Source organism: Homalodisca vitripennis, chromosome 1 (genome assembly GCF_021130785.1).
Source record: "Homalodisca vitripennis isolate AUS2020 chromosome 1, UT_GWSS_2.1, whole genome shotgun sequence".
NCBI lineage: Eukaryota > Metazoa > Arthropoda > Insecta > Hemiptera > Cicadellidae > Homalodisca > Homalodisca vitripennis.
The window spans coordinates 101,668,628-101,685,003 of record NC_060207.1 but is presented as its reverse complement, the minus strand read 5'-3'; the positions used below and the strand labels follow the sequence as shown (position 1 = coordinate 101,685,003).

General features: G+C 34.8%; 1 protein-coding gene across 1 annotated transcript in view; it reads right to left on the bottom strand.

Annotated features, from left to right (window-relative positions):
- Window positions 1-14,727, bottom strand: part of LOC124367919 (stromal membrane-associated protein 1-like) — a 78,514-nt gene extending 63,787 nt beyond the window's left edge. Inside the window, exons 1-2 of the mRNA XM_046825128.1 lie at window positions 14,469-14,727; window positions 7,471-7,604 (exon numbers count right to left, since the gene is read on the bottom strand). Coding sequence (XP_046681084.1) covers window positions 7,471-7,604; window positions 14,469-14,586 — 252 coding nt within the window. The 5' untranslated portion in view covers window positions 14,587-14,727. The remainder of the gene's footprint in view (window positions 1-7,470; window positions 7,605-14,468) is intronic.
- Window positions 14,728-16,376: the final 1,649 nt, after the last annotated feature.

Here is a 16,376-nt window from a genome sequence, read left to right as displayed (position 1 = left end):
AGCAATGTATATGTCAAAATATAATATTTATATACTAAGCAAACAATAGCATTAGGTTCAAAGGTAAGAGGGAGATAACTAGAACAGTTCAAATAAGAGGGAATGTTTTATATGACAAGTGACAAGCACTCTCTAAGAGTGGATTCATGGGACTACATTATAATGAATCAGCAAGCTGTGGAAGATTTATTAGAGACATAATTTACATTTTCTAAGCAACATGCATTAGTAAGAGAATCTGGTACATTCTTTTTCTATAAAAAAGTTCAAATCGCTAAAAATGCTGTAATTCTTGCCACTTCAAACTGTAGTATTCTAATTTAAAAATAAGTTGAATAAAGATTTTAAACTTTTTTTCTGGGATTAGGTATTAACATTAGTTTGTAGGACAAATATACATATCTTATTTATTATGAGTTCAAAAATAACTGAGCAATGAAAAAAGTAGAAATCTCTACTAGGCTACAATATTGAGTAGCTGTAATGGTTGACTAGGAACGATCAAATACTTCCTTCAATTTTGACAGTATTAGCTAGCCTATAATGTAATGTCGTTTATCAATTAATAGGGAACTCTTTTAGTTGTTTGCCTTAATTTTTTAATGTGATTGTGTTACAAATAAGATTGTTAAATGTAGCTACCTCAGTGACATTTTTAATTGTTGGTAGGGGCTACAACTTAAATGTAATTCTAAGATACTTTTCTCAATGTCAATTGTTTACACTATTTTAATCTTGTTTACATGAACAGAAAGAGGAATATTACTTACGAGTAATTCTAAAATACTTACTTCAATGTAAATTGTTTACACTATTATAATCTTGTTTACACAAACAGAAGGAGGAATACTTTCCAGTGTTGGTATTGGTCAGTTACTGATGCAAACTACTTGGCACATTAAGCAACATTGAAGTATTGCAAGATTGTTATCATGTTAAGATAAAATTTGTGTGAACATTTTTTTTTAATTTTATTAACTGCAATAGTTATATTGAATCCAGGCAGGTGAAATCTCAATATGTTATGTTACTGAACCTCTTCTTTCAATTATTGGTATCAAAATAAGAAGACTTTTTGTTCATAAAATTTGATATTGTGAAAAGTCCCCATCAATATGTGACCATAAAAATGTGAGATCTAGGGTTAAAAATCTTTGAATCTTTGCAGAATAATACAAATCACAGATTTGTACTCATTTTTGGTTATTGTTAATACTGACGAAGTATTTTATTTTAAAGCAAAATTTCTCAAATGTCATATACTGTTTTAAAAATAGATTTACATTTGAAATAAAGTGATGTTATTGTTTGTAATTAATTGTATTTAACCAATAAGCCTAATTTTATTAACCCATTTCGCTGGTAGCACTACCATCTTGCTACCAAGTAGTTTGTAGTTTTCTCACAAGATATCAGCATTATTCAGTCTTAACTTCTAACTTTCAACTTTCATGTTACATGGAATAATTAACTTTACAGATTGATAATACTGCAATTGAGTGAGTAAGGGTAAAATAAACAGCTTGGTGAAAGCTGACTCAAGTAAACACAAAAAGTGATTTTGTGATAAACACTGATAGACACCTACTTGTATTTTGGTAGTGTCAGATTACTATACATACTTATACTTGTACAAACCACGTGAACCACAAACTAAAAAATTAATGTTATGATTAAAATATATCCAATAACTAATTTGATATCTTTTTTCATCAAAATGGCTGTAAACAGCCCAACTAGATAAAAATAACAATGAATAATACTAACAACCAGATCCTAGACAAAAGTTTAATAAATAAATAATAAATTAACCATAACTTAACAATTAACAAGGTTAAAAATAAGATCACATTTACTAGCTGTCTCCTTAAGAAAAGAAAGAATTCTCTTTAACACATTGAATGCGGCTGGCACCCGCACGGTGCCGCGCTTTGGGTGTCCTCGGGTGCGTTCGGCACCGGACGGTGTCACGCCACCTTCTAGATTTCACAACGTCAGTGCTTGTTTCAGCTTCTGCGTGAGGAAGGTAATATTTCGCGCCGCGTGTAGAGTACCCTTGTTTGTTGTTCCACGTGGTTCGGGTTGAGTTCATCGGCTAATCTGTGTGTTTGGTGTATTGTTATAGTTGTAGGGGGCTGTGAACTTCGTTGTGAACCAATGGATGGTCCTAGTTCTAGCCAAATAAGACACTATTTGAGTGAGAGTGATGTGGAAAGTAGTTCTGACGATTCTGTGGCGTCTGCCGGCCCGGAGAGTGACATTGACCAAGCCCAGCTTGACGCGCCGCCTATTGTCAATGTGGTGGCGCCTGTGGACATCGAGGATGAGGACACGGATGACCAGGAAGCTGATCAAGTGATTTTTCTGACCCAATATGGTCACTTCGTACTGCAGGTATGCGAAGAATTCCCTTCACAAAAGAAAACAAATTGCTTGTACCTGCCCCCGGAACAAACGATCCTATCGATTGGTTTTTTTTTTTACTACTTGATGATACCTTGTTGGAAAAAATTGTGTCTGCCACTAACAAAAATGCCTGGGAAATATTATTTTCCCCTAACCTCAAAATAAAATCAAGAATAAATAATTGGCAGGAACTGACAGTGGCTAAACTGAAAAAATTTTTCGGGCTAATCTTTCACATGGGAACTGTAAAAATCAAATCGTCTAAACGATTACTGGAAAACTGATCGTATGTTTAATTTTTGGATTCGTGAGATCCCAAATGAGCAGAGACAGATTTCTCCTGATCCTAAGATGTTTAAATTTTTATGAAAGTGACGAAGAGACTGTACCTGATGATCGCCTCTACAAAGTCAGGCTTTTGATTGACTATTTCAATCAAAAGATGAAAACCATCTACTACCCAAGTCGAGAGTTGTCGATTGATGAAGGAATGGTGCTATGGAGAGGACGTCTGCACTTTCGACAATACATTCAAGGAAAGCGCCATAAATATGGTATCAAGATTTACTCGTTATGTGAACCCGGATGGACTTTGTGTAAGTTTCACACTGTGTATTCTGGGAAGGGAGGTGAACTTGGAGGAAAAGGTCATGCTAGCAAAGTAGTCAAGTATTTGATGAGGGGGAATGCTTGGGGTGGGCCATTCATTGTATATGGATAATTATTATATCAGTTACCCCCTTGCAACCGAGTTACTGAGTGAGAAAACCTACTGCACCGACCGGCACAATGCGCTCAGACCGAAAGCATGTTCCGCTAGATCTCAAGACAGCTCGTCTTGCCAGAGGAGAAAAGGCAGAACGGTACGCCAAATGGTGTTTTGATAGCAAAATGGTGCGACAAGCGTCAGGTGTTGTACCTATCCACAGAGTTTGAGAATGATTGGGCAATCTCAATGAATAGGTATAACCAACCTCGGCCAAAAGCCTCTGCCCATAATACAGTACAACGCCCATATGAAGGGTGTGGACCGAAATGATCAGCTTATGAGCTATTATGCCTTCGAACACAAATCAATTCGCTGGTACAAAAAGATCTTCGTCCATTTCCTTCAGACGTTGTTGGTGAACTCCTTCAAACTTTATTTACAAACCAACCCAAGGAAAAGATCGCTGTACCACTTTAGATTGTCCATCATCAACATGCTTTTGCCTGCAGCAAACGCAATCACACCTCCACTCCGGCCTAGACAACAAACAACTGTCAGACACGTATTGTCAAAATGGACACACCTGACAACACAGGAGAAAGGATGAAGAGAAAACGATGCAGAGAATGCTCAAAGACAAAAGAAAAGAACCATGACCCTTTTCTTTTGTGCCCAGTGCCCTGGCGAACCTGGCCTATGTGCACTGAGATGCTTCGACAAGTTATCATGAGTAGGAAAGAAAATGAGGCAGGAAAAAGTGGAAATATTGTAAATATTGTATATAATTGTGTGTATGACGGTTACAAATGAATGAATACTGTAAACAATTTGAACAGTGAAAAGTGTTGTGCGTGGAAAGTGACGGACGCGACTGACACCGTCGGGTGTCCAATGGCATCTGACTGCCGAGTGCGGCCGGCACCTTCCGGTTGCCGCTACTATATTGTTGCTGTATATATGTATATATGGACATATACACATCATTGATGGTGCATATGAAGTCTCCACATAATAATGGTAAGTAAAACCTAAAAAAAATATTTTCAGCATGGGCTTGTAATTTTAACGTATTTTCTGGCAGCAGTGAATGTGTTAACTAGCTCATCAACACATAGAGTATCTTTCAAAGAATCGTACAGATTCAAGCTGCACCTGTGTCGCGAGTATCGAGGACAGTCTACAAGTACAAGTTCCACTGTGATAACAGTGTCCCATGTGGCACAGACTGACTGGACATCTTGGCTCATAAGAAAGCCATGAGTTAGTAGTGTGTGACCTAGTCTAAGACAACACAGTACTAACTCTTCATGACGGCACCACCTGGATGCTGTGTCTCATAATTTAAAAATATCTTTGATTAGCCTTAGCCTGTTAATTTCAATCGTCCGCCACTCAGAATTCCACACAGCTTTTAATTTTGCCCTCAACACTGGGACAATTTCTGATACCACCATCTGTATGGAAAAAAGGCTGGAGCTCAAATGATTCTTTAGCTCCTTTAGTTGCCAGATCATTACAAGATATTCCTACACGACCTGGCACCCAAACAAAGTTTATAACTACCCCTTCAGATTGAAGGGAGTGAAGGGAGCTACAAATATAACAATCAAGAATGTTCCTTGAATATATGTCATCGATAGCTTGAAATCCACTAAGGGAGTCTGTGTAGACAACGAACCTCCCAAACCTAAACCTACTATGCTTGGGACGGTCTTTTTTATGGCTGCAAGTTCTGTTGCATATATGAAGGAGTCATTAGGAAGTTAGAAGCTGTACTGACTATCCACAGTAAAAAAGTGTACCCATTACTGAAATTTTCTTTTCAGTTGTTGGCATACACTATATCACATGGTGGGAGTCTTTGCATTATTTTACAGCTCTTCCCTATAGGTCACTTCTCTTGTACACAACTTCTTAAAATTTGTCAGACAGAAATTGATGGAGGGTTTGAAAACACTCCACAGTGGGACGTCAAACTGGTGTATAATCCCTAAGAGCTTATTTATCTAAGCGTATATGTTTAACATAGATTCTAGTTCTATCTCCAAGGGGTAACGAGTGTCTTGGTCTTGCAAGGAACAATTCTTGAAGTTGATTGTGAACAATTAAATCAAAGGCAGGGTTTTCTGGTTTGTCTGATAATAATTAAAAATAATTTAGGGACAGTTGTCATCTGTAAATGGGAGATGATTCTCCAGCCTTTGCAAGAAGGCTTAGAACGGGAGTTGAACAAAAAGCTCCAATGGCCTACACTAAAGCAAAATTGTGGATTACGTAGTCTATGTTTAGCCATTCTTTATTATTATGGGTTTTTCTAGCAAATATCAATTACATATCGTTGCTATGGTCTTCAATGTTTTATTTTTTTTACTAACAGGAAAATGCATTTCATTTTGTTTTGTTACTAGAGCACTGAATTGATCATCTGCTTGTTCGAGTCCTTTGTAATTGTTTTCAATTGTCAGCCTACATGCAAGGATAGGTGTGTTGTTTGTTTTTGTTTAGATAGAGATTGATCATAATGGTGGTGAAACTACGGTAAAAAACTACGGGCCTCTGCTGTTGCTTAGTTGTTAGACATTGATTATGAGTGCAATTCTGATATCACTGACAGTGATGGAAGCGTGGAAGACGTAAATATTTCCCGTGCCCAAAAACAGTTTGCTGATTCATGTTTACTATGAGGATAAAGAACTTGGACTTCAAGATGAAGATTATATGGATTATTTTACAATTGTACTGTATGTTTTATCTACATGTATATATATAAAAGAGGATGTTTGTATACATGACATTGGTAGAATCAGAAACTGTTTGACTGATCATTATGAAATGTTCTATGTATATGTATTTTACCACACAGGTTTAGATGCTATGCCCATTGATATAACTCACAACCAGGCAGCACCTGCACATTATAAACTACAATTATGAGACAGTTACGTACATTAAATAGCCAAACACTATTTGAAAGCACTAAGTTATGATGTATACTTGTCTTTAAAATACATTTCTGGTTGAACTTGAAGCTTGAAGGGTTAAACCACTTTATAATAAAGTGCATATACATGTACAATGGCTATAAACATACACTTTTGACAGATTTTATTAATTGTGACAACAAGGCAACCTCTACATCAGCACTGGCAATATAATTCACATGAACTAGAAGTGCACATACACAGGCGAGGCTTACAAAAAGTGTGTGAAAACAGCTAGTTATTTGTAAAGTAATTTTGTCTACAATGAATGAAAATATCTAAATTCCCTAAGAAACAAGAAGATTAAGTAAATTGTCCAGTAAAATCATTCAAAACATTATTATTCATTTTAATTATTTTAGATATATGCATGATAATTTTTATTCATGTAAAAATCATTATCAAATTTAAGGTAAAATATGTTAAAGTTCAAGTGTAATTTTGACATGCTTCCCTTTGTAAAATAACCAAATCATTATTAAATCCACTTTTCTTGCTATGCAAAACTATTAGCACTGGTGAGAAAATCGACTTATAATTGTAAAATAAATAACAATAATAAATTGTCAGGTAAACAATTATTTATAAATATGGCTATACTTTCTAAGGTAATCTATCTGGTTATAAGTGAAAAAACAAATTAATTAAAGTTTTGATTTAGTAGTTAGTCTACAGATATCATATGCTATACTGCAAATAAAAAAAGATCAAATATTTACATCGTAGTGTAAAAAAGCAGGCTAATGTTTATAAGCATCTATGGACTCCTCTCCAACCGAATCCACCAAGATCCATATTTTGAGAATATGAGGTTCGGCGATCGCCGCGACAACTGGTAGCCAGTTCAATACACCACCAAACACTACTAAGTCACGGGGACTGTGACACTGCTGTTGGCTGTGATCTAGTAGTGGTGGCGGTTGTTTGTGATCATCGCTGCAGCACACTGCGCAATGACCGATTACCATAAGTCGCGGTGATACGCTAGCTTAATTCTTGCTCATGTGTGAAACGGACCTTATGACATAGACACGGCAACAACACATGCTGATTCATTTAATAATAAGTAATTTTCATGGCTTGTAGATTAAATTCACGGCCTATTTATTAAGTTTTTCACGATGAACAAAATTTACTGCTTATTCACAGTTTTCACGGTCGGGTGGGGACCCTGTCACAAGTTATTTACAGTTTATTTTTAACCGGTTACTGTAGTTTTGATTTGTTTTTGTAGTTAATTGATACACTCCAGTATAAATATAAAGTGACTAAACCACACGAATTTTCACTGTATTATCAGTTAAAAAATGACTAATGTAACAAAAATAAAAAACCGATTTCATTATTTTGATTGGTAATGCTAGTAATACTCACAACAACTTGCTCAGGAGTCCATGAGTCCAAGTTGACAGACTTGACCTTGGAGATGTGGACACCCAGGTTACGATGGATTCCAGCACATCGGATACACAAGAAGATACCCAGATTCCAGGACGCCCATCTTGGCCCTAATAGAGAAAGTTTGTTTTACATATTCTGCACTCAAATCTGAACTGTTTATTTAATGATTACTGAAATAAAACATACAATGGTGTTGGTTACTCATTTAATTTGTAATGTTTATTTAGTTGTAGAGGGAGTGTCAGTGATCTCATGGTATTAGTCTATACACAGTTCCTATACCAACCAAAGCACTTATGGTCAGCACTCTTCATCTTGTACTGTACCAACTATTTCCCTTACCTTGATTTTCAATTCAGCCCACATATCATAGTTCTCTGGTAACATACAAGGGAAGAATAAAACAGTAAACATGTTTTTGTTTTATTTACAGCTAACCCAGAAAATTTTACAGTTTTGAATGGTGTTTAGCATTGTCATCTTAACTTATCAAAGAAAGTTTTGGAACATGAAAATATTACATGAAAGTAATACTTCTGATCTATACCACCACTAGCTATAATTGAAAATTATAATAAGCACCAAGTCCTTTTAAGATACATCATTACTTTCTTCAACATGTAAATAAAAAAAAAAATAAAAACTATGTTAGGCCTAACTTTTTTAATGCATAATGAGTCACATGAGTAAATTTGATGCTATTTGATATAAAAAACTAAAATTTGTTAACAGACACTCTCAATGGAGTAACTAGCCTATATCTCACAAGCACCCTGAGGTAGCTTTACTTGAAGTACCCTATTCCTTCTCTTGTTAATCTGATCCACTTATGTTTTACATGATTCCCATGATTTGTAATAGATTTACGGATACTTTATTATTATCCAGTGATTTGCATTCTCAGGTTTTGTGTGTGTGTGTGTGTGTGTGTTAGCGCACATGCACGTGTGTAGGAATGTGCTTGTAATGAATAATCTTGAGTACACAGGGGCAGGGTCGAAGAAGCCAATGCGGCTGCATACAAGGTTTCCAGAGTGCTGCAAACAAGGGAAGATGCTGAAGAAAACATAAAGAGTGTAGAAGTGCCTTCTACCAAATAGTTGAGAAGTTATGGTGCTCCGAGAAACCCTCAGATCCACTTCACCAAGCAACTCACGACACTCAATAATCTTGAAAAGGAAAGTTAAATATCCGTGTCTCTCATTCTTGATTCAAGAGTGGATAATCCCAAGACACCCTTCACCTCATCTACAGGGATGGAAGAATAAGTGAAACCCAGCTGAATCCCAATCAATCTGACGAATCTACGTTGCACTCTTTCCAGGACTTCAAAGTGGTTCCTCTGGTACGGAGACCACACAATAAACACATACTTAAGGTGAGATCTCACAAGTGAGGTGTAAAGAGTCTTGAGTGAGTCAATGGAAAGGCGGTCTCAAGAAGATCTCATGATAAATCCCAAAATTGAGCTGGCCTTGATTGACACATGAAGAATGTGATCTTTTGCGTTGAGATCAGGTGGTAATATAAAACTGAAATCTTTGATTTTACAAACTCTCTTCAGCACATTGCCTCTAATCGCATATTGATATAGCCCTGGGATGTGAGAATGATGGTAAGACATCACAACGCACTTGTCGAAATTCAAACTCATGTCATTAAAGGTGCACCAATGAGAAATGCTGCCTAAACTTCTCTGCAGACTCAAATAATCATCTCTTAAAGAAATAATAGTAAATATCTTTGTTGTCATCGGCAAAAAGCAGGACCCTGGATGACACATTCAGTTCAACGTCATTAATAAAAAGATTGACGCAGGCCCCAAAACATATATAAATGAATGTTTGTCTGTATCTTCTTTATAGACCAGAAACTATTTGACTGATCATTATGGAAATTTGTATGTATATGTACAGTGTCCCATGAAGAGGTTTAAACTGTAATTTTATATTACTTGCCCATTTATGCACCGAACATTTTCAAACTCTACACAATTAATAAAGTAGGTTTTCAAAAATTTTTCTGTGAAAATTAAAGCTCCCTGAAAATTGTAGAAACATAAATGGTGACATATTGAAAATTTTACCATTTTGCTTCCTATCAAAATTCATTTCTTGAATGATCTGATTTGATTACTGTGTTGCAGTTTAAAGAACAGCTATTTAATAACGCTCATTGTTGAAAACAGCTGTTTGATTGAAGAATATTACTTGTGCTGTAAAAACAAAACCTAACCTTCTCCATTACAGTTTTACTGATATTGAAGTTTGAGAAATGGCTTTTAATGTTGAACAAAAAATGAAGTGGTGTGCGTGGGCTATTGCTTTTGGCAACATTACAGAAGCACTTACACAATTTCAGGTTGCCTACCCAGGAATTGAACCACCTAGTTTATACTTTTAGTTTCTATAATGATGAGGAATTAAAACAATCAATTGAAGAGGAACTTCTCAGGACACCGCAGAATTTCTTTGTAAGAGCTTACGATTCATTAGTTCAGCGCTGTTATCAGTGTGTCGCTGTGGATGGATTACAGTTCAAACAATTGTGGATTGTAATTGTAGGTTTTTTAATAGGCTATGTTCTAATCTTCTGATTGAAATTTCTCTAGAATATGACAATAAATAATTTTACAAAACCAAAAATTTTTCAAAATTCCACAATTGTGTTTCAAATATTGCTAGAGAGCTAAAATTTTCACAGAATATTTTTAAAACCTATTTAATGAATTGTGTAGAGTTTGAAACTGTTCAGTGCATAAATGGACAAGTATTTCTCCACTTAGAAGTTTTATTTGCTATGCCTATTGATGTAGCTCGACACTAGGAGGAGCAGCAAAATATAAAAGTTAACAAAGGGCTTGTACATTATAAACTGCAATTATGAGACAGTTATGTATATTAAATAGCCACATACTTTTTGAAGGCAGTGAGTTTTGATGTATATTTGTCTTTAAAATAAATTTCTGGTTGAACTTGAAGATTGAAGGGTTAGACCACTTATAATAAAGTACATTTACGTGTACAATGACTATAAAATACACTTTTGACGGATTTTCTCGATCGTGGCAACAAGGTAAACTCTACATCGGTGTTGGAAATATAATTCACTTGAACCAGAAGTGCTCATACATGGACAAAGCTTATAAAAAGAGTGCAAAGCAGTGGGAAACAGCTAGAATAAATTCTCTAATATAGGCCAGATAGTTATCACCAATGACGTAGTCTACATATGGGCTGCATTAAAATAGGTGTCCAACACTCAAGTGATCGATAATATTGAATTATCGATATTCATGAGTGAAGAATCCTCGTAAACTAGATTGCATTATATTGAATTACATTGTATTTCAAATTACAGTATAAAAAGTAATAATGTCATGGTGAATAATAAACTATTTCAGATATCTCTGTATTTATAAAATATAACAAACAAAACAGTATACAACTTGATCGGGCATCTCTCACTGGGTGTTGATATATCTATTCTTATGTTGAAATTGTTAATTTCAGAAGTAGATCTGGTTTTTTTACTAGGTACAATTGTTTAAATAAAATTATTTTAAACATTAACATAATTTATTGGTAAATCTATTGAGTTACACGATAGTTATAGAGTTATGACGATTGCTATACAAATTTTGTATTTGTCTTCTGACAATATAGAATTGTGATTGTAAGCATATAACAGTATAAGTAAGGTTTAGATTAGGTTATTATAAATATGTTAGAGTAATACCAAAGTTAAATGTAATCTTTACAAGCGATTATGTGACTGAATTTGGGTACTATCTCAAGGATGCTTTTCCTTTTTTGTCAATGCGGGATGAAAGGCGCCGCTAAAGCCCACACTGATGGCCGGAAGCATTTTCAATCGGTACTTTTCTGATATTAGATCACATCCTAAATCTTACATTGTGATCTGACGTCGGGGAAGTTGGACGATCTGAGGCTTTATTTGAGGTAGGGAAAATACCGATCAGAAATACCTCTGGCCATTAGTATGGGCTCTTGTGACACGTTTAGCGCCACCCGCACTTCTGGCAAAATAAGGAAAAATACCCTCAAGATAGAACCCAAATTTTAGCTCAGATCATGTTCGAGGCTTGTTAAGATTATCTTCATCTACTACATATGTATAGCCTAATAACAAATAGTAGATAAAGACTTCCAGTACCCAATAACTGTGTTGTATAATTAAATTTGAACTGTGACTTGTTTATAAATTTATTAGGTTATCAGTCGATATTATATTGTAGTGAGTTAGTTAAATTTTTGTATACTAACATGCTCTCACGGTAAGAGGTTATAGGGACGTAAAAACTTAACACAATATTTTGTAATAAGTATAGACAAACAACAGCATTTTCCCTCTCTAGCAGCCATTACTCAAATACCATACACATGATTTATCTTTGTTTCAATGGGTAGACTTTAATAAGTGGCCTACACTTGGTATTCAATTGCTATTATCGAATGGATCAATTGTTTTTATCTGAAAGAATAACTCGATATTACTTTTTACTAACTTAGCATCTGATTTCACTTTATTAATTTGAATGTAGACAGGACGTAACTAATATTTGGAAACTTTGAAAATGGTGATGAATATGAGCAAAATATGTGAGGTATTTTTTACAAGTGACAATATTTATTTAAGTGGCTGCAAAAAGTGGGTTTGGCTCCTGGTAACACATGGGGAAAATTCTTTCCTCCATTTCACAAAAGCAGAGGTTACTCATTGATATCAAGATGTGCAAGTTGTAAATATTGTAAGGTTTCTTTGATATGTAGCCTAATTCTAGGCCGTAGTTGGTTTTGTTGTTTTGTAATGTTATTGTTAAATTTGTTTTTAAAATAGTGATGTACGAATTCTTCTTGTTACAGTAACTTATTATAACTCTTATTGTGTACGATTTTTACATATCGAAGGATATATATCGAATCGTTCGTTAGTAGCAATTCAATAACGAATGTAGGCTGCTTATTAAAGTCACCCCATTTCAATTACTTTGGAACAATAATGTCAAACTGAATTACGTTAATATACTTTTAAGATTGTATTTGACATTTTGCTTCTACTGATTACTAGATTAGTGTAGAACAATACTTCGTCAATATAAAACAGGAATTGTCTTGTCGCAAATCTCTTCCCATCCTCAGACATTGTTGTACTTACGTGCTGCTGTGTCTGTCGATTACGACATTAACTCATCTTTGATATTGCTGCATTCTGGGAGTCACAGAAAACCCATTAGCAATCGTTGTAATTTTGTAATTAAAGAGTTGTTTTTTCGTTCTATAGGCCTAATGTTTGTGTTCCTCATACTGGTGTGGTCAGTATAATCCCAAAGTATCAATTACTTAATAGGGTAAAAATGCCTGACAGAATTTAAATTGTTCTAATTGATGCTTTGATATCGATAACTTGAATGTTAGACGCTTACTATACTGTAGCCTACATGTGTGAGAGATCTGGCATTTTTGGAAAAATCTTATACTTTATGCTCCAGCATTAAAAGGGTTGAACTATAGATGCAGTAACTAACTCACTTGCACTGTTTCAACATTTCATTTCTAGAGACATAGGCCTTACAACTGGTGGCCTAACACTGGAAGAGGGAAGGACATTAACCCTTTTAGCGCCAAGCATATTGGGCAGGTCACGTCACATAACGCTAGAGCAACTGGTGTGGTTTGTCCTGTCGGGCACCACAGCATAGTCGCTGGGTATGTTACAGTAGCACCAAGGCAACTTTACGAATTATGACACACATAGATATAAATCGTTCTCATTGCGCTAAATTTTATGACAAACTAATGATTTTGACCTCATTTTTTTATTATTAATAGGAAAACAATGATATGTAATGGAATTTATGAAATGTTGATCTGTTAAAATTGTATACTTTTAAACGTTAGATACTTTTTCCATTTTTAGTGTGTACATCAAGCACTCAATAAATGCCTAAAAAATATATTTACTCAACAAACCTATGTATTATAGTGTAATATATTTAATTAAGAAAGACCTGTGAAAATCTGATAAAATAATACTAATAATTTAATTATTTATTAGTAAGCAATGTATAAAACTGATTTTTACCATAGCAACGCATACGTGTTGTTAGATAAAACATTTTAATGTGTATTGTTATTCTGTTTGAATATTATATGAATGTCTATGCAGTGCTACTTGCTATAGTACATTTTACATAAAATGCATAAATCAGTATTAATTTTATTGATATTATGATATTATTTCAATAAATGGTTGTGTACTGCATGAAAATGTTGAGAGCCTAAATAAAGGCTCTTGGCACTTAAAATCTGAACTTGTCCAAGCCTATATATAGGCTCTTCGCGTTTCATCACAAACCTAGCTTGAGCCTAAATAAAGGCTCTTAGCACTTTATGACTTAACAGCTTGAGCCTATATACTGTATAGGCTCTTGGTGTTTAAGGGTTAACTAGGCCTAAAAACCCTGAAATGTTGTTTAGAGTAATTACACTATAGTGTAACTTATTGATTCTTGGATTATTTTCACAAGCATTTTAATTTTAGTTGCTGTACCTACTAAACGCAAATTTAAACAAATTTTACAAACTTTTTAAACCAACCTAACGTAGAAATCAAAACATCTCCATTGCACCTCTAGACTACAGGAATATCAATATCATAAAGATATTAAGCTACAACACAAATATTCATGACTGCTGTAACTCAATATGCCTAGGCAAGAGTTTAATAGCAATTGTTTTGCTAGATGTTGACAATATCTATTATATTAAGGATATGGCTGGGTCTTTTAAATTATTTAGGCTACATTTCAAGTAGCCTCCTGTCATAATACAAATCATGTATCATAACCATACAATATTTGCCTTTGGTGTAACTGTTCTTTTCGGTCAGTAAACTGATACCGTTAGTTTTTAATAAGACTTTGAATTAAGAAAAATGTTCGTACTTACCTTTTGCGTCACAGTCTACACAATATTTGTTATCTTCATCCCTCAACATTTGAGTCAAGAGAGTTTGGCATTTATCTTGAATTTGTTTCTGTCTCTCCTTTTCAGCTTTAGAACTCATTTTCACGAAAAACAATGATCACGTCCACAAGAAATTTCAATGGCTAACCTACACCACCTCTTTCCAAACTAGCTCGATGGTCCTGTCGTTGTCTGTCTTGATGCTTGGTTCTGGTTGGATGTACTGGAACCTCTGCATCGGCTGTCAGGTGGCACCAAAGCCAAATAGATGTCGTTGTATTATTCTTCTAGCCACTCAAAATTGTGGCCACACAGAGTGTGAGTTTACTCTGTATAGTTTTTGATGAATAAAAATATGAATGGATTGAACTCGGGACACCTTTCTAGGTAATAGAAGTTAACTTTCTAGTCACTTTTAGAACTTTGCCCACTTCCCCAAAATAGGAGGATTTTGGGCTGAACATTTTTAAATGTAGACTAATTAAGTGAAGTTTCCACTGTTCTTTTATCAACACCTTCCAAATGAGGTGTAACTTAATAAGTCTTTACGATTAAAAATTTTGAGCCCTACCCCTCAAATACCATTTTGCCATTTGGAGGAAATTGCAAGGTTGTAAAAGTGCACTTCCATTTCCTAGAAAGGTGTCCCGAATTTCATCCCTCCATCTTTATCCAGCAAAAATTAAACAGAGTGTATCCATACTTTTAATTCATACTGTATATACTACTCTACTAAGATTATTAGAAATCAAATTCATAAGTCTCAAAGTAATAACAACGACAGTATCGACAAGAAATCCCTGTGCAGAACCTATGCTGGTGAGTAGAAATCCTAAAACCATTAAACTACTTGGTTCGTGACGAGTCACATTAATATTGAGAAAATTGGTTTCTTATGAACTGGAATAATTATGTGTCCAATGACAATTTATTATGTTTATTCTGAAATCATAATAATCGAAGAAATCATAGTCGTAGAAACCGATGGTTATTCATCCTAATATGTAAGGGATTTATAACCAGTATTATAGCTTATGGGACAAAATTTGCAAGACAACTTAGTATTTGAACGCAAAATAGTTGAAACCCTTCACAGAACATACATATTAAAGAACGTTTTCAGACAAATCCAGATCTAAATTAACTCCTCGTCATTCCAAAACCCCATATATGTATAACCTTCCTAAAATAAAAAAAAACTGGCATGTCTTTCCGACCAATAATTAGTTCCTGGAATTCACCGTATAGGGAAATATTTGAAGTCCTCTTGAACATCCTGACACTACTTGTAGCAAAACTGACTCTTTTATTAACAATTCCAAAGATTTCGTTAATAAGTCAAAACCTTTGAAACTGCTGAAACTAATAGGCTAGTAAACTTAGACGTTGAAAGTCTGTCCACTAATGTTCTAATTCCAGAAACACTCAAATTCGGTTAAATTTCGGTTGAAAGAAGATCAAGATTAAACGAGAGAGCAAAACTTCCCATCTATGTAATTATGGAACTGTTAGAGCTATGCACTCCATGTAACTAATTTGAACTAGGTAAAATTTACCACTTAGATGAGGGTATGACAATGGGATCGCCTCTGTTACCCATTTTTGCCAATGTATTTATTGAAGAATTTGAGAAAACCCCTGGCTTCAACTCAGCGAAGATACGTAGATGTCGTTTTCGTCGTTTTCCGTCATGGAGACACTGAACCTAACAAATATTTGTTTCAATGTGGGTTAAAAGAAGATATAAAAAAACGTTGAATTGGATTTTTGGTTGATACCCTCACCTCAGTCTGCCATAAATAAGTGCAAAAACAATAAAAAAATCCAGGAGTCAGAGAATGAAAACAAAGAAACCTATCCCATTGTTTCAGACGACACGCCGTGATGCCG